The sequence below is a fragment of the Haliotis cracherodii genome, unplaced genomic scaffold (genome assembly GCF_022045235.1).
Source record: "Haliotis cracherodii isolate W230 unplaced genomic scaffold, xgHalCrac1.p SCAF_4, whole genome shotgun sequence".
In the NCBI taxonomy this organism is placed as follows: Eukaryota; Metazoa; Mollusca; class Gastropoda; order Lepetellida; family Haliotidae; genus Haliotis; species Haliotis cracherodii.
Window position 1 is genome coordinate 34,979,739 of NW_027266297.1, and position 23,753 is coordinate 35,003,491.

Genomic DNA, 23,753 nt, shown 5'->3' on the forward strand with positions numbered 1-23,753 from the left:
GCAAACTAATAATCAACTACCATGACAACCACAACAACTACCACTACTACCACCACCACTGCCCTGCCCTATGAAGATCTGGGTTAGAATAGGACTATACCTGTCGTAAGAGGGGTGGCCAGACTCGCTGACTTGGTTGGTGCATGTCAACGTATCACCATTGTGCGGATCGATGCTCATGATATTAATCACTGGATTGTCAGGTCCTGACTTGATTATTTACAGATCCCTGTCTTATAGCTGGAATATTTATGAAGGTGGCGTTAAACAACAAACAAAAAAACAAACAGACAAAACCATCACCACCACTACAAAACATTGTTGCTAGTTGGTGTTTACATCATGCACAACACAATATACGACCGTCAGTATTTGTTATATTCAGAACATTTCTGGTCACATTCAGACATAACCCTATCGTGCGGACATTTCGATCTCACACAAGTCTGAGCTCTTACAAACACAGATACACAACTGCCAAGAGTGTAAACAGTGACTTTTTGAAACAAATAATGAACATCCACTATGAGTATCTGCTATTTTGAATGTTTTAAATTGTATTAGCATGTGTACAGCTGCATTTCTAAGAGTGAAACAATCTCATTAAAATCAGATCTTAATTCCCGCTGCAGCTAAACAAAGGTCTGAGGACATCTCATTACGGGTCACGTCAGACCGACCTTTCGCAAACTCTGACCGACCAATGGAATTACTGACAAAAAGTTGACATTAGCCAATCAGAAGGCAGCTTTCTCAAGCTTTATGGCACTAATTTCAAATTGGCGCCTACGCTTCGAAACATATTTTTAAATATCCGCTTAAAAATTTGAAACCTGAACAAAAGCACATTCTCGGATGGTCTAGATTGTATAGATTCAGTCGTTAAGCCCGTAACTATCGTTCGGAATACCCCGTTTTAAAGTTTTTGAGGCTGCATGATTAGAAATCACATTCCGACTCTCACTGTCATGATCTGTTAAGCGACGCTCTGATTGGTTGGATGAAAGGTCGTTCTGACGTGACCCCTAATTGGATGTCCTAAGGTCTTGCGGTAGCTAGAACTAAGATCTGATTTTAATGATATATTTGCATTAATCTCACTGAGCATTAAAATCATTGCATCATGCTGATTGGCTAGATTGTTCCGATTGTTTGATTGTTTTCATTGTTTGCTGAGAGGCTTCTAGCTCCACGATATGAACACATTTTATGAACCAATAATTGAAGATAGACGTCGTCCATTGTCCATGACGTCAGAAACTATGTAATACATGCAATGCATAGGCGGATCCAGAGGAGGGATCCAGCGGGTTTTCACATATGCAGTGTGTAATAGTATTGATTGTTATACCATATATTGTGAAGCCATTTGTGGCCGTCGTACACAAAACCTGTGTTGACCATGCAGTAAGTCTGCCCAGTGTGGTTGTGTTGGTGTGAAGGTGAGATAGGGTTTAATAGGGTTTAATATCTTGTTCAAGAATGTGGCACTTACATAGCAACATGGGTGTGTGGGTGGCTGCTTGTACTAGGCTGGACTGATTTTAGTGTTATAGTGCTAGCCCACTGAGATACCATGCCGCAGTTTTACATGAATATACCTCTCCTCACACATAGTTACTGACTCCGAGCCAACCAGTCCCTGTTTGTCTTTGTTTATCCTCGTACCATAGTTTAACGTCTTATGATGTGACACAGCCTTGGATCAAATATTTACCTTTGTGGGTCTGTCTCTACATACTGAAGTCTGCTGTCAGTCATTGACAGGATCCTTCAACCATATCTGTTCGTTGTATTCAAAGTTTGATATACGAATGTTGAAAAATGTAAACAATTTCAAACAATGGTGATTTTCCTTTGTCTGTAGAAAACTTACTCGATTTATGTACTATGTGTGATTTCATTATTGTGAGTGTATGTTGAATTTATGTCGAATGTGTTAGTTTTGATGAGCTGTTCAGACTTCAGGCGTCTGCCATGTTTCAGGTGGTCCAGAAGATAGAAGGTCAGTTACACAATGGCAGAAACAAGGAAGGGGAAGGTACAAACAGGTAAGGACGTACATCATATTGCCTGGTACAGAAGTTGCTTACCGGACATAATAGCGTAACACTAAACAATTAAGATCTTTCATAATTTTGGTAGGGTCGACCATTGGGTGAAATGGAAATTAAGAAATATGAAGTTTAGAGCGAATTAGCATGTCTTGAATCAGAAGTGTGGATGTGCAGAGAATTAGAAGAGATTCATCAAAATCATGTTTGTTTGTTTGTTTGTTTGTATAATGCAGCACTCAGCAATATTCTATCTATATGATGGCGGCCTGTAAATAATTGAGTCTGAACCAGCCCATCAATTGAATGATATTGTGAACAACGATCCAATCACCAAGCCTGACCACCCATGAAGTAACACTGTAAAATAAGTATAGATTGCTTGGGTTTCCAATTGGGAATCCCTGTGAGTCATGACAGAGGGTGTATCATCAAGAAAATATAGGATTTGGTGGGGGCTGGCTCATAGAAAACTAGACCCATGAAGATCCGGGGTAGAATAGGTCTTCAGCAACCCTTGCATGCTGTAAGAGGTGACTATGCTTGTCAAAAGAGGCGACTAACAGGATGGGATGGTCAGTCTCGCTGACTTGGTTGATGCATGTCATCGTCTCCTAATTTTGTAGATCGATGCTCATAATGTCAATCACTGGATTGTCTGGTCCAGACTTGATTATTTACAAACCGCCGCCATATAGCTGGAATGTTGCTGAGTGCTGCTGTAAACCACAAACAAACAAATCATAGAAAACTAGGAAAATTAATTCAGTATACGGTACATGATAATAGTCAAAAAACTTTATGTCGCAATTCTCACCTGACATTTTTTATGAGTGGCTACCTTGGCACCTGACATTTTGTCATGAATGGCCGCTGTTATATAGGTGTATTTGTATGTATCTATAAAGTATAGAGCGCAATCTCATTCAAATCAGAATCTAAGTTCTCGCTTCCGCAAAACAAAGATCTGAAGACATCCCTTAACGGGTCACGTCAGAACGACCTTTCGTGAACTTTGACCAACCACTGAAACAAATATCCAGAAATCGATATCAGCCAATGAGATAGCAGCTTTCTCGCGCTTTACGGCACTCGTATCAACCTGGCGACTTCCATTTCAGACTACGCTTGAAAAATACGTTGACATTGTTTTCGATTAAAATGTTCAAAACTGAACAAACGAACATTCCCGAATGTCTAATATATTGTTGTATTGCAGAACTTCATACGTACTGTGCAAAGCCTCTTCCGTTCAAATGTTTATCTCGCGGAAGCCATCTTCCCGAGGCAAGAGAGTTAACTGACTTTAAAAGTCCAGTTTCCACCCTTGCCGAACTAGGCTGGAATTCCTGGGCTCGATCGTAGCGCCACCAGTGGCTGTTACGAGTTATGTCCTTTCTATGCCTCTCCTACTAACCAATCAGATTCAACCTCTCGTATCACTTGCATTTGCTTCAAACAAAACGGTGGCGCCCAGTCAAGACGGTCTGATCGATAATCAAGATCTATATTGTGATAAAACGAGTCTTACATCGCGAAGTGCATCAAATCACGTGAGCACCTTGATTAAAAACATGAAAAGATTTAGAAAATATCTGTTGACAACGAGATTTGCTTGGCAAATCCTGCAGTCGACCGAAATCTGCATGACACTTTACGAACCGGATTTCGATTTCGGTGCGCGATTTTGGAAGGGTGGAAACTGGACTTTTATAGTTAGTTAACTCACTTGCCTCGGGAAGTTGGTGGAAGCGAGAGACAGACGATAATTATGATGGAATCAGTCCGTAACTGTCGTTTGGATTACCCCATGTTAACATTTTCGAGGTTGCATGATTAGAAAACACATTCCGACTGTCACTTTTCTGATCTGATAAGCGACGCTTTGATTGGTCGGATGAAAGGTCGTTCTGACGTGACCCGTAATTGGATGTCCTCAGATCTTTGTTTAGCGATAGCAAGAACTAAGATCTGATTTTAATGAGATTGAAATAGAGCCTTGGGGTAAATGAAAATAAATTCAAACTATTTTTGTTTTATGTTCATATTGCATCGTTTTGGTCTGATCAGTGGTGTCATCTGTCCTCTGTGTAGTGTTTTCCTACAACTGTTGTTGGTTGCAGTGACAGGGCTGCTTCAGCCGGACAAGCTGGGGGTGACCATGACCCATGAGCACCTGTGGATACATTGTGGGGGCTTCTACATGGAGCCAGCCACCCAGAACAAGGCCAAGTCCACCATGCCTTTCGCACTCTCCAACTATGGGTGGATAACGCAAAACCCGTAAATATTATGCCAACATTCTAGTTTATCATATTTATTTATATTTTGATTTGTTGTCAGTGACATATTACTTGCTGTGTGTGTGTTAAATATGGTTATACCCCAATTCTGGTCTTTTTTTAATTTTTATTTTATCTGTAGTGTGTATGTGAATAATGATCAATGTCAAGAAAATTGTGTTAACTTGCCCGTCAGTAATATGAATCATGAACCTTCTGATTGTCATTAACATTCCATGCTGTTACAAGTATTGCTTAGTGGCAGAAGACAGATTTTGAAAACTCTACTCCACCACTTTGACAGCGGTAAAGTTCGAAGACAAACATTATTATTTTAAAGGGGGGAATGAGGTTTTGGAAATTGGTAGGCCCAGTTTGATTCAAGTTACTCAAACACCACTGGCCTGCTTGTTGAAATGTTATGGTGTTTTTTTTATTCTTGGGTAAGCACAAGCTCCTCTCTTTGTAATGGCCCCTAATGTTTGAGTCACCTAGCTAAAATAATAGGGTTTGGGGTAATCAAGATTCTATTTTCTATGTTTTAGAATTGCTTTGTTGTTCAATTTAGGGGTTTAATCATATTTAGCCATACAAATACAAGGATGGCTATATTTGTGATTATCGCCCTATATTTATTAGTAGCACCAACAGACATGGCGGCTAGGTATCCAGTAGAGGTGTAACGATGCGGGGGGGGGTCACGGTACGTATCGCGATACAGGGGTCGCGATATGATACGTATCACGATACAGTGTTTACTGGTACAAGCTAAGCCAAGTTGATGTCTTTCTGCTCTCTAAAAGATGTGACAAGTACAGTTGAAGAAGATATAAGGTGTTTATTTACTGTTATAGCAAATTGTCAGCAATGCAGTATGTTTTACTGAAACAACAAACTGGCTTTGAAACTGTTAAACGTATTTCATGTTTAAAAGTACCGGTAAGTAAAACTGTGTTATGAAAATATATGCGATACATGCTTTCCAAATCGATGCATCGTATCGTGGGCTGTGCATCGGGATACAATACTGTATCGCCGTATCGTTACACCACTAGAATCCAGTAAGGTGCATGTGGTCCCAATCTAGTAGGAAATGATTACTCTAATTAAAATGATTACTCTAATTATGCAGTAACTAAATCTCATTTTCATTTATTTTCACTAATTTACAAAATTCTCATGTGGGTACCATTGGCAATGTCTAGTGTGATACTGGACAACTGTAGATACCAGACTGTCGAGCTCTGGCCCCTTTAAAGGGAGACTACACTCAGACTGACAGGCAGTCCCTGCCAGTTTGATTCATGGCATCACAACTCCCATTGGTTGTCTGCTAAGGAAAATCTTCTGGTGTATATTAAACTATCAGTTAGTGATGATATCCTTTTACACTGAGATAATGCCTAAGTGTCACACAAGGTTTAAATAACAAAGTCCTAGACTGGAAGTGGATGGCAGATAGTGGAGCCACGTGTCCCTTTAATGAAGTACTTCTATATCAGATACAGTCACCAGCCCAACCTGGGCTATGGCCCGGATGAGAGAAGTGATATCGCTGAGGAGATGATATACTACAAGGTAGGTGTCTTGCATTCCATTAGTGTTGTGAGGGCAGACCTCAACATTTTCCCAGCTGTGACCATCACATCATGCTACTGCCACAGTTCAGTTGCCCAAACAAGGTTTTAAGAGATATATAGAAACTGGCTCAAGCCATGCGTCTGTTACATTTCATAATTCCTACGAATATCCTACCTCTTTTACATCATAGCCATAAAATTCCCATTTTGGCAATGTTCACACTAAAAAAATCTTTAGATTTTTCAACAGACGTCCTCTTCACTGCCAATTATCCCAATAGTTTTGAGGTACGACGTTAGCCCATGTGTACGTCAAGATCAAGATGCTCATGTTGCAAGGACTTATCAAAGGAAAAAAATGACAAGCACTATAAAGCCCTAAATTGTCCTAAGTCTATATCGTAGGGGAAGACTATATCATCGGACAAAAAGTCTTCATCATTTTCTACCAAAACCAAAACTAAATCGAAATCAAATGTGGAAAAGTGTTGTGTCTCAGGTAAACTGACTTCCTCAGAGAAACACGGGCACTAAAGGGGTGATGTAAAAAGAGAACCCGCGCTTCTCAGGGGAGTGCTAATTAATGCGGATGCGGAATTAAACGCTCCCACCAGCAGAACTTTCAGCATACCTTACCTCCACAAACGGAGACAATGCTATAAAACTCACAATTGTCTGTTCCCTACACCTCCTACCATTGATGAGGAATATTTTGATCTGGTCGGACACCCTAATACCAAGGATGAATGTTGAGATGAACAAATTCAAAGAATTTGACAATGTTAATAAGCAGATGATAAGTATTAGCACGTATATGAACTGGTTTGCAGCAGGCATCAGACATGTACTTCCCCCTGTTAACTCTGAGGAATTTACTGGCCAACCTTGTGACACAAAAGTTGAGATGAAAATGAAACATGTTGGTTTCATCCATAGTGCGCTGGATAACATACTGAAGATGCACGATCTTCAAACTGCACAGGTATGGATGCCCACATAATTCCTGCTTACTCAACGAAATCATCTCATTCAACAGGTTAGACACAATATCTCAGATCCACTAGGACGAAGCTTGATGTCTCAGTCAATATTGGCTCCCCAGTTCAACGGCAGACAAATCTCTGTGATTGTTGATATTTCACGCACCACTAATCAGAGATTCCAAAACTAGACTATAACAAATATGACTTTTACGAGTCAAAAGTATGGGGGACCAGACGGTGGTTGTCTGTCACTATATGCCGAATATTGGAAGTCAATTATGGACGACCCTTGGCTAATCGAAGTGGTAAAAGAGGGTACAAACTCCATTTCCAACAGCGACAGGAGCTTGTAGTCAACCCCCAAAAGACGACGTTTTCATCTAGTATGAGCCAAGTTAGCGGCCGCAACTTTGGCTATACGAGAACTACTAGACAAAGGGGCCATCAGCCATCTTACAAAAGTCAGACACTACAAGAGATCTTTAGTCTCCACTTTTTCTGGTCCCCAAATAGAACTCTACAAAGATGCGCATGATAATAGACCTAAAGGTACTCAACAGAGACTACCTAGTACGCCCCCAAAGATTCAAATGGAATCAGTAAAAAGGTTACGCAATTCCCTCAAACTAGGAGATTGGTTAGTCAGTCTGGACCTACTGGAATGCCTACCTGCATGTACCTATCCACCCGAGTTGTCGACCCTACCTACACGCTGCAGTAAACAGTCTAAGGTACGAATTCAATGTGTTTCCATTCGGAATATCAATAGCGCCATGGCTTTTTACATTGATTAATACCAACTCAAGACGTCGTATACATAGGGGCGAGGTTTAAACTTTCAAAAGGCATAATACAACCTCCTCACAGTCAACTATCGGAACTATGATGGTGGCTTCGGCGTCAAAACGTCATGCCAGACATCACTCTCCTGTTTCCCCCACCGTTACACCATCTATATACAGACGCATCAGGCGAAGGTTGGAGCATGCATATGGACGACGTCACAATCCCAAGACAACAAATTACTCATAAACTGTCAGGAAATGAGAGCTGTTGTCCAAGCAATCAAAGCATGGTCCCATCTACTATACCACTCGTTGGTACAGATTGCTGCAGACAACACCACAGTGGTAGCGTACATGCAACATCAAGGGGGCACGAGATCAGCACTTTTGTTGAGGGAGGTTACGCTTTTATTTGCCTTGGCAGACTCAGTGAGTTGCAGGATGGAAGCACGGCACATACCGGGAAAAGTCAACATACTTGCAGACTGCCTATCCCGGAAAAACAAGATTGTACCCACGGAATGGACTCTCCACCCCGAGGTTTCAAGTGGATAACCTCGACGTGGGATACCCCTCACCTGGACTTGTTTTCCACAAGCTTAAACCAGCAACTTAGCCCTTCATGTCGACGCGACGGCCTAGCCATGAGTTGGCAGGGGATGTTTCGCTTTCCCTCCTTTGTCTCTCCTGGACAGAGCAATAAGGAAGATCGAGGAAACAGATTGCGTCATTATTCTGATAGCCCCAGCGTTGCCCAACAGAGCGTGGTTTCCAAGACTGATTCCTTGTCTCATAGACAACTACCAGACATTAAACTACCAGAATGTCACGATCTCCTCCGCCAACCAAAATCGGACATATTTTATGGCAACCTGCCAAAACTCCACCTTCATGCCAGGAAACAATTGCGACAAAGATGCAAGTTTCCGGTTTCTCTAAATCAGCTTCAGAAGCGTTTGCTGGCTCATGGAGACCAGCTTCCTCAGCTATCTATAACTCAGATGGAGAAAGTTCTGCCAGTGGTTTGCATGACGGAAATATAATAATACCTCTTGTGGCTGATTTTCTACTTCACCTGGTACAATTGAAGGCTACAGATCAGCATTAGCCTCAGTTCTACAACATGATGGTCTATCCATAGGATCTCACCAAACAGCAGGCATCAGTGTTTGGGCCTCTAGGACATAGTCAATACTCTATCCCATCCTTGAGTAAAACAGTGGATCATCCAGATAGACTATTATGCCCCATCAGAGCTCTGAGATACTATATTTCAGCTACTCAGAACCACAGGAAGAAAAGAAAACGGCTCCTTACCTCTTGCAAGCCTTCGTCAGAAAAGGACATTACTAAGACTACTGTGGCCGGATGGCTAAAGAACACTATATCTGATAGTTATCGTCAAGCCCAGCTTTCTACACCAAAATGGGGAAGTTGTAAGGCTCATGAAATCCATGCACTGGCAACAAGTCTGGCCTCATGGAAATCAGTTTCCATCGAACAAGTGGTATCAAGCTGCCAATGGAGATCCCCCAAAATATGTTTACCCATTTCTACCTACGAGATGTACAACACGATCTAGAGGGCTATAATCACTCAGTAGCCTTTCTACCCCCTGTTCTGTGGAAGGGGGGGAAGATCCCAGAAAGTACCACAAAATAAGGTAAGTTAGCCTTTACACTATGACAGATGATTGGCTAACATCTGGGATCATAGATCATAAGGTAATAGGGTTATTACATTGTTATTTTCTCGGCGTAACATATATAACTACCGGAGGTGTCATCGTGGAAGACTCCAGAACCGGAATTAAAGTAAAGAGTATGTTTTATCACCAATATATAAAGGGTAACAAGGGATATGGTGTACCTCAAAACTATTGGGATAATTGGTAGTGAAGAGGGTACACCATTCAATATTTTTTGATATTTTGTTTTTCAGGTATTTTTTTTATGTTTTATGTTTCCTAGGCAACATGTTGGACTTACTGGTACATTCAAATGAGAGTAGGTCTGTTTCTGGAGCATAAATCAAACTGTTCAATATTTCTTCATACATTTCTGGCATCAAACTGTACGTTTTGCATTTCAGGAATTTATGAAAGAAATGTTTTCTGTGTTTAAGAAATTGAAACTTTGTATGCACAAGAGGCAAGTGCCAAACTGGTGCCTTTTTGCATTCTGGAGTTGTGTTAAATCTTTAGATTTTACCATTCTGATGCAAAAAGAAGTTGAACTTCTGCTCCAAAGAATGAAACCCTCATTTGAACCAATCTCATTAACCATCGAATATTTTTTATGAAACTTTGTAAGCACATCAGATATCATACATCATGCAACACTGTTGGAATTCTGAGTTAAAATGTGTCCCCTTGTTTTGAGAGATGACTATATAGATCGGGTGGGCAGACATGGTGGCTTGGTCGATAGAGTGACATTGTCAAATGACAGTAGGACTTAGCTCATAGTGCAGGGTTTATTAACAAACTAGTGCAGCATCGTACATAATTTCAGGAAGTGTTTCATTTTTTTCATTTTTCTTTAGGAACTATGATTGAGAGTTTTGCAAATAGCGTCTGGATCATTGGTGTCAAATGAAAAGTTCCGTCTTGGAAGGTAGAGAAAGTAGTGAGAGAATAGAGGAATCAGGCGGGGGATATGATTAGTTTTGTTGTTAAGGTGGTGTTGGCTGAACTTGTAAACTTGAAAATATGCGATAAATGCGTAGATAATGCCAATGTGTATTATGTACACTTGATATTCCAGAGCAATGGTGGCAGCAGTATAGTGGATAACACCACTATTGGCCTACACCCCAATAAACAGTTCCTGAAGGAGTTGTCCGAGACAACGGGGGTCAACATTGTTGCAGGAGCAGGTAGGGAAGACCATGGTGCTTGTATTTAGGACGTTAGTCAGAGAAAACTTAATTGTTTCATGAACTTTCCATTCCTTTCCATTCTGATACAGAAGTGGCCTGAACAAAGAGACAGGATGGAAAGATGGTTTAATATGAATTAACTTAATAAAATTAAATTAACTCGAAGTAAAAGTATGGTTCCTGTGTGTCGAACCTCATTTTGAGGAAATTTCATTGTCGAGCATTTTTGTAGATCCCTCCAACTTTGACACAGCTGCGTTTGACTGTATAATATCAAAAACAAACTATAAAGCATTTTTTTACAATGAATGTTAATTAATTTGGTTTGATTTTATTTTGTCAGATTTGTTACAAATACTTACAAGAATCGGAAAAAATAATCATTTTTTGGGTCAATTTATTTTTGTTGCTTTTACAAAAGTTTTAAGTTCATTCATTAAACAACAATATTTGGTCCCAGTCTATTGATATTGTTGTTATGTTGTCATGTTTGTTTGTTTGACATGAATTCTCTTTGTCTTTCCGATGAACTACTGAATTTTTAGTTTTCTTATTAACTGCAGGAAAAACATAAACAATATACATAAAATGTATAATAAGACGGAAAGCCACCTATTTTAAATATTCCAGAACCACAATATTTGTTTTTTCAGGCCTATGGTAACACTGAGGTGTTGCCGTGTGTACGATGTTGCAGTATGCAGGGTGTTGCAGTGTGTAGGATGTTGCAGTGTGTAGGGTGTTGCAGTGTGTAGGATGTTGCAGTGTGTAGGGTGTTGCAGTGTGTAGGGTGTTGCATTGTGAAGGGTGTTGCAGTGTGTAGGGTGTTGCAGTGTTTAGGGTGTTGCAGTATGTAGGGTGTTGCTGTATGTAGGGTGTTGCAGTGTGTACGATGTTGCAGTATGTATGGTGTTGCTGTGTGTAGAGTGTTGCAGTGTAGGATGTTGCAGTGTGTAGGGTGTTGCAGTATGAGGGTGTTGCAGTTTGTAGGATGTTGCAGTGTATAGGGTGTTGCAGTATGTAGGGTGTTGCTGTGTGTAGGGTGTTGCTTTGTGTGCGATGTTGCAGTGTGTAGGGTGTTGCAGTGTGTACGATGTTGCAGTGTGTAGGGTGTTGCAATGTGTAGAGTGTTGCAGTGTGTACAATGTTACAGTGTGTAGGGTGTTGCAATGTGTAGGGCGTAGCAGTGTGTAGGATGTGGTGTGTGTGCGCTGATTACATTCTTCTGTACAATTAATATAGCGCTAGGACTTCCATCTATTGTTATCCCCCCAACGTATAATGCGGAGGGATATCGCGATCAGCCAGTCTGTCTGTCTGTCTGTCTGTCTGTCCGTCCGTAATCATTTCCTTTTCCGGGGCAGAACTCGAAAACCATTCAGTGTATTTGATCGAAACTTGGCAAATCCACCAGTCACATACTGAACTGGTGCCTTTTGCTATTTAGGAATTTTAAAAATTTATATTTTTTAGCTTCCATGGCTTTCAGGCTGTATTTTAAATCTGATTATTATTTATTCTGATACTTTGATGCTTTATTTTAAGTCAGATCACGCATGCGTAACTGGACATTCGTTACAAATAATTATACTCATTGGCTTCGCTGGCTTGTACATTATTTGTAACGAATGTCCTGTTACGATGGTTACTTGTGTGCTGTCCTGAACTAAAAGGGCAACTAGGTTCAAATACTTAGTCCCTTGCCGGCGCTGCTTTAATTAACCCAAGTAATCACCAGATACCGATTTGTGCTAAATACAAGTCTATGAGTGAAAAAATATTGGTTACCCCATGAAAAATGTAATAACCCAATTAAAATAGAAACAGTAAATACTCAATTGCTCAAAAAGTAAACTGGAGCTCGGTAATGTTCAGTTTTTAAGTTCACACCATTAATGTGATATCATGTTCTTCAGATAAGGATGCTCAAGCAATGTGATGCAGTAGACATGACATCACAGTTCATGATAGAGTAACGTCTAAGGATGTCACGATTCACCAATACATTGATGAATTGATAATATTCTCAAACGACAGGACACGCGATACACACTTACCTGTATCTATTCAAATTATTATCCTTTATCGTTAAACAAATGTACCTATTCATTCTTATGCATGTCTTGTTATCAGATATCATGTATAACATGTATGATGGATTATAGTCCATCATTCACAAATTTTGAATCCATGAAGAAACGTGGCATCGTTGTTGCCCTTAAGTGACAAATATTGACAAAACTAATATTTTATGTTTCTTGATTTAGGTTATTATGTGGCCGCATTTCAGACGGAATCAACAAAAGCCTTGACCTTGGAGGCGATGTCAGACTGCATACGTCATGACATCCTGGAGGGCGTGGGAGAGACGGGAATCAAGTGTGGCGTCATCGGGGAAATCGGCTGTGCCTGGCCTCTGGAGGGTGAGTCATGACACGTGGCTTAACAACATTTTGACCGCCTCTGTGGTCTAGTGGTAGAGCGTCCGCCCGGAGAGCTGACTACAACAATAGGTTACTACACCAATAGGTGACTACAACAATAGGTGTCTACAACAATAGGTGATTACAGCAATAGCTGACTACAGCAATAGCCGACTACACCAATAGCCGACTACACCAATAGGTGACTACACCAATAGCTGACTACAACAATAGGTGACTACAACAATAGGTGATACACCAATAGGTGATTACAACAATAGCTGACTACAACAATAGGTGACTACAACAATAGCTGACTACAGCAATAGCCGACTACACCAATAGCCGACTACACCAATAGGTGACTACACCAATAGGTGACTACACCAATAGCTGACTATAACAATAGGTGACTACACCAATAGGTGATTACAGCAATAGCTGACTACAACAATAGCTGTCTACAACAATAGGTGATTACAGCAATAGCTGACTACAGCAATAGCTGTCTACAACAATAGGTGATTACAGAAATAGCTCACTACAACAATAGGTGACTACAGCAATAGCTGATTACAACAATAGGTGATTACAGCAATAGCTCACTACAACAATAGGTGACTACTCCAATAGGTGACTACAACAATAGGTGATTATAACAATAGCTCACTGCAACAATAGGTGACTACACCAATAGCTGACTACAACAATAGGTGATTACAACAATAGGTGACTACAACAATAGGTGACTACAACAATAGCTGACTACAACAATAGCTCACTGCAACAATAGCTGACTACAACAATAGGTGATTACAACAATAGGTGACTACAACAATAGCTGACTACAACAATAGGTGACTACACCAATAGGTGACTACACCAATAGGTGACTACACCAATAGGTGACTACAATAATACCTGACTACAATAATAGCTGACTACGACAACAGAACTATTGTCTGCAAACACTTGAAACTGTCTACACACAAGTATGAGTGAATGAATCAGAAAATATTCCATGTAGTCAACAATATTACACCTGTCTAACAGCAATCTTAAGTTACGAATCAAACCAGTGGTTGATCACAAGTGCAATGATCCAGGCTGTCCTAGTTCACTTACCCCATCTGTCAGGTCAAAGATCCCATTTTGCCACAAGCATGAGGTAGAAACAATCTTCTGATATAGAATGTCTAAAAGGTAACAAATTGAAACAGTGTCTCATCCGGAAGATATTCTTCTGTTGATGTTGTGTATGTAGGTCATGTGAGACAGATGTTCTCTAATGTGATTGGCTAAAACTAATAACAAGACAATGGTTAGAAACTAAATGATGGTAGCAGTGGCACATGTACTGAAGAACGCTGTGTAAGCTCCTTAGAAATTTCTTTGTGGTGCATTTGATGAACAACACGACATGTTTACAGAGTTTGAGAGACGGTCAATACAGGCCAGTGCAGTTGTCCAATCAGAGCTGGACACCCCAGTCATCATTCATCCTGGCCTTAATCCGGACTCACCTTTTGAGATTCTGAGAATATTCCAGGAAGCTGGAGGAAAGCTGCACAATGTAGTGATGTCTCATCTAGACAGTGAGTATACATGTATATCTGTATATCCAGTCTAGAGGAGGTGAATATATATCCTTACATCCTGTCAATACAGTGTTAATGTCTTTATATCCAGTCTAGAAAAGGTGAATATATATCTTTACATCCTGTCAATACAATGTTTATGTCTTTATATCCAGTCTAGAAAGGTGAATATATATCCTTACATCCAGTCAATACAATGTTTACTAGTCTTCATATCCAGTCTAGAAAAGGTGAATATATACTCTTCAAAAAAAGAAACTTGACAAAGATGTAAAACCACTTTTTGCCAAATATCTAAAATAATTACATTAAATGAGAACCAAATAAGTCAAACAGAAAGATTATGTGTCTATACTTTGCGAAAACACATGCAACGCGCATAAACGTAGTGTTTGGGGATCAATTTTACAGCTTCATCCAAACGCAACCGCTTGTAAAAAAACGTGCAGCACAGGATCCTGCATTTAGGCATGCAGGCCCCCCTGCTGAATGGGTATAAAAATCCACATACACGGCAGTAGAGGCGGTGACGGAATGCCAAGACTGAATGCAGCTCAACCGAACAACGCCATTGGGAGATTACAAGCTGGAGCAACTCAGCAAGAAGTGGCCAGGCACTTTGGCGTATCCAGACAGACAATCTCCGTACTGAGGACCCGACACAACAACACCAACAGAGTTGACGACAGACCAAAGTCAGGAAGACCAAGGGTGACAACCCAACCAAGATCGATACATCCGGCTACGACACCTCCGAGACCGCACTACCACAGCCACGTCTACTACCACACAGATCCCTGGGGTACGCAGAAAATCAGATCAAACGGTACGCAACAGACTGAGGGAGGCTGGACTTTTTGCACAAAGACCTGTTCGACGTCATGTATTGACCCCACGTCATCTGGCGGACCGTCTGCTTTGGTGCCAATAGAGGGTTAGATGGGCACGTGCAAGGTGGAGAAATGTACTGTTTACTGACGAGTCCCGTTTCCTACTCACACGTGCTGATGGGCGCGCACGTGTCTACAGACATCGGGGTGAATGTTACGCCCTCAACTGTGTGCCGCAGGTTGTCCCATTTGGCGGCGGGAGTATCATGGTATGGGTCGGAATTCATCACGGTGGTAGGTCGCCTCTCGTGCATGTGGCAGGTGCATTGACATGTGTGCGTTACAGAGACTTGATCCTACAGCCTTACGTTCTTCCTCACGTCAACGTTCATGGCGGACAGTTCCAGCAGGACAACGCTCGACCGCATTTTGCACGTGTTTTATCAGGATTTCTTACAGCACAACAACATTCAGACATTATCTTGGCCAGCCTGGTCACCAGATTTGTCCCCGATTGAGCATCTGTGGGACGAGTTGGATCGACGTTCGCAGAAGGAATCCACCGCCCCAAACACTTCCGGCGCTTCTTGATGCACTTCAGCATGAATGGCAGCACATCCAACAGCGTGTTATTGACAACTTAATTGCATCTATGGGTCGTCGAGCGGTGATTGATGCATGTGGTAGGCACAACCGATACTGACATTTTCTGTACCCCTGTGACATTAACTGTATCGTGTACGTGAGTCTGTCTAGGTGACACCATTAATGTTTTGAACATTGTGTACATTGATCTTCAAACAGTGTTTCAAATATGGTTTCTGTGTCCTATTTTGAAACAATCACATTATATTACATTTTGAAAGTCAGCGTAAAATTTCTTTTTTTACATCCAGTCAATACAATGTTTACTAGCCTTTATATCGAGTCTAGAAAAGGAGAATATATCTCCTTATATCCAGTCAATACAATTTTACTAGTCTCCATATCCTGTCTAGAAAAGGTGAATATATACTCCTCACAAAAAGTTAAGCAACAAATCTATTATGTGTCAGTCCATGTTCATATATTCCAATACCTAAAAACTGACTAAAGCAATACAAAGAAAGAGCACAAACACACATTGTCCTCAAAGGGAACTGAAAAGCGTTTATGCCTAACAGGTTTACAAATGATCAAAAACAGTATCATGAAAACAGTCGTGCAAAATGTGCTGCACTGAAAGATGAAAATCTTTAAATTTGAGTCATTTTGAAACAATGATCTAATGTTCAGTAACGTGTATGTCCACCATTGGCTTGAATGCAAGCTTCTACACGTCTTGGCATTGACCAGATAAGCCTATCAAGTGTCTGTTGTGGAATGTTCTGCCATTCTCTCCTTAAGGCCTGTTCAAGTTGATCCAGATTCTGAGGACGAACATGAAGACCATAAACACGCCTTCCAAGAATGTCCCATGCATGTTCAATGGGATTAAGATCCGGAGACCTTGCAGGCCAGTCCATATGCGTGATGTTGTTGGTCCGAAGAAGATCAGTGACAACTCTTGCTCGATGTGGACGAGCATTATCATCCATAAAGATGAAGTTAGGACCTGCTTGTTGTGCCAGGGGAATGATCACATGTGTGACAATCTCGTCCCTGTACCGTACTCCAGTCATGGTACCACGTCTGATGAACACAAGATCAGTTCTGTGTCCAACCCTGATGCCAGCCCAATTCATCAAACTTCCACCTCCGTACTGGTCGTGTTCAGCAATTGTACAGTTGGCGTATCGTTCATTACTGTTTCTCCACACACGTGCCCTACCATCGTTGAAGTCAAGGCAGAATCTTGACTCGTCTTTGAAGAGAAGGTTACGCCAGCGATTGACCCTCCAGTTACGGCGTTGATTGGTCCAAGCAAGTCTCTGTTGTCGATGGTGTGCAGGCAGTGGGATACGTCGTACTGGTTGTCTGGACCTCACTGTCGTCTTCTTACTGTCTGTGTTGAGACTCTGTTTCCTGCAACTCTCTGAAGGTCATTCTGGAGAGATCTGGCCGTAGTAAACCTGTTTCTCCGGGCTAGGGTGGCTAAATACCGGTCCTCACGAGGAGTTGTCACCCTTGGACGACCTGTGTGTGGTCTCTCTGTCATCAGTCCAGTTTGATGGTATCGAGTTATCGCTCTTGAGATGACACTGCGGTGAACATTAAAATGATTGGCAACAGCATTTTGGGTGAGACCCCCCTGTACCATTCCAGCAATCTGAGCAACCTCAGTTGGCGATAAGTGACGCCTAGCCATATCTAAAGTGTTAATGTCGACAAATTGCCCTTGGTGGCAGTTTTTAAGCAATCAGGGTGCATGGGTGAAGTGTGTAAAACATGCATGTCGTGCATTTTGCATGTGTGTTTTGAGGGTGGTTGTGTTCAGGCGATGTTATCAGTGTTATCGGGAAAATCTACATGGAAAAGGCTTTAAGTCAAGTATTCGTAGGTAATTCTCCTGCCTGAATTTGTTCTCATTGGATGGTATTCAACACTGATGAGAATGTTGCTTGTTAATACTTGTTGCTTTGTGAGGAGTATATATCCTTACTAGTCAATATAAATGTTGATAAATGTCTTTTTGTCAAGTCTAGTCACATACCCTAATATTGAGTCTAGATAGTGTAGACGTCTTCCTACCACAAAGCACTTACCATTCTTACCATTCTTGAATTTCAGGAACTTTTGTGGACAAGGAACATCATTCTGAAGTTTGCTGCAACACATGTACCTTGAATCAAACCCCTACCATTCTTGAATTGCATGAACATTATGGGCATGGAATATCATTCTGAAGATTGCTGCGACACACGTACCTTGAATCAAACCCCTACCTTTCTTGAATTGCAGGAACATTATGGACAAGGAACATCATTCTGAAGTTTGCTGCAACACACGTACCTTGAATCAAACCCCTACCTTTCTTGAATTGCAGGAACATTATGGACAAGGAACGCCTGCTGGAGTTTTCTGTAATACACCTACATTCACTACAAACACTAACCATTATTAAATTGCAGGAACAATTTTTGACAAGGAACGCCTTCTGGAGTTTGCTGCTGAAGGTGTCTACTGCGAGTATGACCTGTTTGGCATTGAGACGTCCCATTACCAGCCCATACCCTCCATCGATATGTTCAGCGACGCTCAGAGAATCCAGATGATCAAGGTCTTAGTGGACAATGGCTATGAGGACAGAATCTGTATTGCACAGGATATGCACACCAAACACAGACTGGTATGTAGGCCTTAAGGTGTAGTTGGGTAGCCTAGCGGTTAAAGTAGTCACTTCCTGGGTTTGATTTCCAAATGACCATTAAATGTAGGATGGTAGTGCATAAAATGTTACCAACTCACTCCTCAACAATTAAACAGACAGCTGACCGATTTGATCACAGATAGGGTGCCCTGATGGCAAACGTTCATAGTCTTGGTTCTCAGGCTCCGCTATATTAACATTTAGTCTCTGAAATCTTATATTACACAATATCCTTCTTGACTCTAAAAACAATAAATCCCTATGCTGATTTCTAGATAGGGCTGGCTAGACTTGCTTTTGTATGCGTTTCTAGATTAATTTATTTTTCATAAAATAAATATATTCCACGGTCATGGTGCAGGACTAAGGCTCTGCCTGTATCATCATAAAGTCTGCCGCAAGTTTCGTTTTTATTTCCATTTTCCTAAACAATATATTAACATTTTTAAATATCCGCATCTCAAACACACGATCATGGTACTGAAATGCTTCAATACTTACGAACAACATGATTTCGTCGAAGTTATTGTGAACAAAATTTGGTGACATACTAGCTTGAACAACATCAACAACAACCAAAAAACAGCGCCCTACAACACTATATTTTCAAAAGCCATTGCCTGAGAACAAATTCTTTTTATTTTTTTAAGCTATACCTGTAGGTGGTGATTAATGAATAATACTAAAGAGTGTAATATAGTGCTATATGTTTGTCGTCCTGAAGTCTATAGGTACCACATCATGAAAGTAATTGATGCACCAAAACATTGACAGGTTCATCTGAGGTGAGGTGAAATGGGGTTTAACGTCGCGTCCAAGATTATTGCACTTATATAGGGACGTGCATGCACGTGTGTGTGTGTGTGTGTCTGCTTGTACTAGTCCGGACTGATGCCCATTTATAGTGCTAGCTCACTGAGATACCATGCCGCAGTTTAACATGAATACCCCACTCAGACACAGTATACTGACTCCGAGCCGACCAGTCCTTGTTTTAGCCCCTTAATGCCGAGCGCCAGACAGGGTAACAACAAGTACCATATTTTAACGTCTTTTGGTATGACGCGGCCGGGGTTCAAACCTCGGACCTTCCGCTCTCCGGGCGGACTCTCTACCACAAGACCACGGAGGCGGTCGGTTCATCTGGGAGTCTTCAGTCCAGCGTAGAACCTCACATTAATGTAAGTTTGTAGTATTGAGTGAGTGAGTGAGTGAGTGAGTGAGTGAATCATGTGTACTTCTGCAGTCGGCAATAGTACAGATATATCGTGGAAGTAATCCAATATGGACCAAAGGTTGATAGCATGAACATCCTTGTCAGGGAAAAATGACAATGTCAGTCAAGTCACACATTGCAATCATATGATCAGTTTGGGACCTGCATTCTGTTTGGAATACCTACAGGTAGAAGTGCTCGGTATTATACAAAGATTTGAATATACTAATGAATATGGATTACAGTATGTTTGGAAAATACTGGGACGGTGAGGTAGCCTAGTGGTTAAAGCATTCACTCGTCACGCTGTAGGCCTGGGTTCGAATCCCCACATGGGTACAATGTGTGAATCCCATTTCTGGTGTCCCTGCCATGATATTGCTGGAATATCGCTAAAAGCAGCATAAAATCCAACTCACTCACTCACTGGATAATACTGGTATAACGTTTATTTGAAATTCATGCATATTTTATAGTATAACAAATTTCAAGAAATGCATGCAGTATATTTCTTAACGTATCGCAATAGATGAATAATTATTGCAATAAATTGCAATAGGAAAGTTGGGCCAATACCCATCACTACCGACAGGTGTCAGATCTCTTTCTTAAACATCTTGTTGAGTGACATTCATGAAAGAAATCATATATCTCGCCAGTGAGCCAGTAGCCAATCCCATAGCAAACATTACTGGCTCTCAACATTCAACATGAAGTATAGAAGAGTAACTTAGAAACTTGGAAAATAAGACACTAAAATAAAAACAATATTACACTCCCTAAAGATTAAATCCAACTTCACTCTTACATTTGCCATCAGCACTTTTCTAAGGCTGTTTGAACTTATTTGCACCCTTAAAGAAATTGTACAACTTTGATTGTGCCATCATATTATCTAATCCACACAGCCCAATATTGCGGCAGTAATAATGATTGGGCGTGTACTGTAAAGTCTAAGATGATTGGCTGAGGAGGCAGTCATCCAGTTGCATTACTGTTTAAAAGTACTTTGGGAGTGCTATAAAACATTATGGTTAGTTCTATGGTCAGCAGGACCGCCTCCGTGGTCTAATGGTAGAGCATCCGCCCGGAGAGCGAAAGGTCCGGGGTTTCATCCCCAGCCGCGTCATACCAAAAGACGTTAAAAGATGGTACTTGTTGTTACCCTGTCTGGCGCTCGGTATTAAGGGGCTAAAACAAGGACTGGTCGGCTGGTAGTCAGTATACTGTGTCTGAGTGGGGTATTCATGTTAAACTGCGGCATGGTATCTCAGTGAGCTAGCACTATAAATCGGCATCAGTCCGGACTAGTACAAGCAGACAAACACACACATACACGTGCATGCACGTCACTATATAAGTGCAATAATTTTGGATGCGACGTTAAACCCCATTTCACCTCACCTCACCCTCTATGGTCAGCACATATTGGACATAAGGTAGTCATGTAATTATGGGACCAATATGAAATAAGTAAGTGAGAAAAGTGTAAATGTTTAATCATTTGTTTAAACTTCGAACTTCAAAATGTTATACAAGACAGGCGGGATTAGAGTTTTGACAGATTACTGTCTTCCCCTAGAAAGGTACCAGTCACAGGAGAACGGGAAGGTAGCTGTTATAATTAAGTCCAATATAATACTGTTGTTGTTTTTCCAAATATTTCGTTATTTCTTTTACAGACCAAATATGGCGGACATGGTTTTTCGCATAACTTGATCAACATTGTCCCCAAGATGCTCAACAGGGGAATATCTCAAGAAGCTGTGAATAAAATCTTGATAGAAAACCCCAAAAGATGGCTCACTTACCAAAGATAATTAATCAGAATTTTCTTAATATTTTGAATATTTTACCGTGCCCCAATCTCATTAAAATCAGACCTTAGTTCTCGCTACCGCTAAACAAAGATCTGAAGACATCCCATTAGGGGTCACGTCAGAACGACCTTTCATCCGACCAATGATAATGAAAGTGACAGTCGGAATGTGATTTCTAATCATACAACCTCGAAAACTTTAACACGGGGTATCCGAACGATAGTTACAGGTTTAACGACTGAATCCATACAATCTAGACCATCTATTAGCGATTCCAGAATGTTCTTTTGTTTAGATTTCAAATTTGAAATCGAGAATTTGTCAAAATATGTTTCGAAGCGTAGTTGCCAATTTGAAATTAGTGCCGTAAAGCACGAGAAAACTGCCCTCTGATTGGTCATTCTATGGTCAGGCAAAGTTCGCACAAGGTCATGAAGACGGCATTGCTAGCAGAGTAAAACCCAACTCACTCACTCATTCTGGGTTTGATTGCAACATGGGAACAATGTGTGAACCCATTCTTGGTGTCCCCTGCCGTGATGTTACCAGAATACCGGCATCGCTAGCAGTGTAAAACCCAACTCACTCACTAGTCCATATCTTCAGCAATATTATTTCGGAAATCGTCAATATTCACCGGTTTGTATCCACTATGTTCCTCCATCACCCATGAAGACATACATGGATGTGTGGTGTGGCAGTGATGAGTGTATGTTTTTTGTAAGGATCTGAAATGAGGTCGTTATGAGGTCGTTATGACTTACGATAAGTCGAATGACCATTTGGCGAATCATGTCTTTGCCTACCATTAAAGTAACGTATGGAGCAGACGGCAACAACAGGGGTCAAAGCCAGGTACACGGCTCCTTTTGGAGTAGTGGTTCATGTAAAATAGCTAGATTTTGGAAGAAACAACTCGGACTAACGGACAAGTGGCCGTGTCTATCCCTGCACAAGACTATTGCACATGTGGTGAACGTTACAAATGTTATATTTGGGATAACACTTTCTTAGTAAAGTACAGATTCTTGTACTTTTGGGGGTTGAGTCCCATCCGGGATTTGAACCCATACTGCCAGAGTGAGGCACCTAATCGCCTGCACACAAAGTGGGTTAGATCGCTGACTTTGTGTGCTGGCGATTAGGTGCCTCTCAGTGTGAGCTTTGAATCCCGGACGGGACTCAACCCCATAAAGTACAAGATACTGTACTTTACTAAGTAAGTGGTATCCCAAATATCAAACAATAGTTATCATTGTGAATAATTCTAAGAATACCACCTCTATCACATCAGTGCCATAAATTCCTGTTTATGCTGAGAACCACACTATAAATTTTTATAAATTTTCAACAGACGTCCACTACACTACCAACATATCCATAGTTGTGAGGGAAACCCTATCCCTTGCCAGAGGCGCCACTGCGCATGCGCAAGGCGGGAATCTAGTCACTTCTTTCAACCCATACGGTATCTAGCATCCCATAGATATTTGGCTAGTGAAGTGGTAAAACCAAAGATTATATGCCAAAAGGGGTCTTAAACGGATGTGTCTAATAGTCTACTTACAAGACTTAGACGTATAGAATTTTCAAGGCGTCATGTGAAGGGTATATGTATATTCCCTTGTGATACTTAGACTTTTTAGTGACGTCGTTTCCTGTGATGACGTCATCTGTGACGTCACTTCCGGTGTCACTGTTCTCCCGTATCACTTATGACGTGGTTTACCGTTATGCCCTTTTGGATAGTGATATTTAACGTATCTTAACGTTTCTCCGGTGTGATGACTCCTATGACATCACTTCCGGTGGTAGTACATTGACGTTCCTATCATGTAGATTACCGTATATCACTTAATCCTTCGATCTCTGATTTCAGTGTTGACATTTGCCCTGTTTTACTAACTCAATAGCGCAGTCCAGTAACAAAGTACAACTTACCCTGAGTTCATGAGGTACTTCTGAAATCTTCGGAGTTGTAGAAGTCTGGGAAACCAAGCCCTTTTTGGCCAA

The 23,753-nt window shown here is 41.1% G+C and overlaps 1 protein-coding gene across 1 annotated transcript; it reads left to right on the plus strand.

The window, feature by feature from the left end:
- Positions 1–2,017: 2,017 nt before the first annotated feature.
- On the plus strand, positions 2,018–21,740 carry LOC139480274 (N-acetyltaurine hydrolase-like). Its single transcript, XM_071263328.1, has 8 exons — positions 2,018–2,051; positions 4,178–4,337; positions 5,839–5,914; positions 10,450–10,561; positions 12,832–12,987; positions 14,418–14,582; positions 18,466–18,683; positions 21,603–21,740. Exons 1-8 carry the CDS (start codon positions 2,018–2,020, stop codon positions 21,738–21,740), a joined length of 1,059 nt encoding a protein of 352 aa, XP_071119429.1.
- Positions 21,741–23,753: the final 2,013 nt, after the last annotated feature.

Bases quoted from the DNA above. Each gene is read 5' to 3' on its own strand.
- LOC139480274 (XM_071263328.1), top strand. From the start codon at position 2,018: ATGGCAGAAACAAGGAAGGGGAAGGTACAAACAG. The intron at 4,338-5,838 runs GTAAATATTATG...CTTCTATATCAG, and splicing joins GGGTGGATAACGCAAAACCC to ATACAGTCACCAGCCCAACC. The intron at 5,915-10,449 runs GTAGGTGTCTTG...TTGATATTCCAG, and splicing joins AGGAGATGATATACTACAAG to AGCAATGGTGGCAGCAGTAT.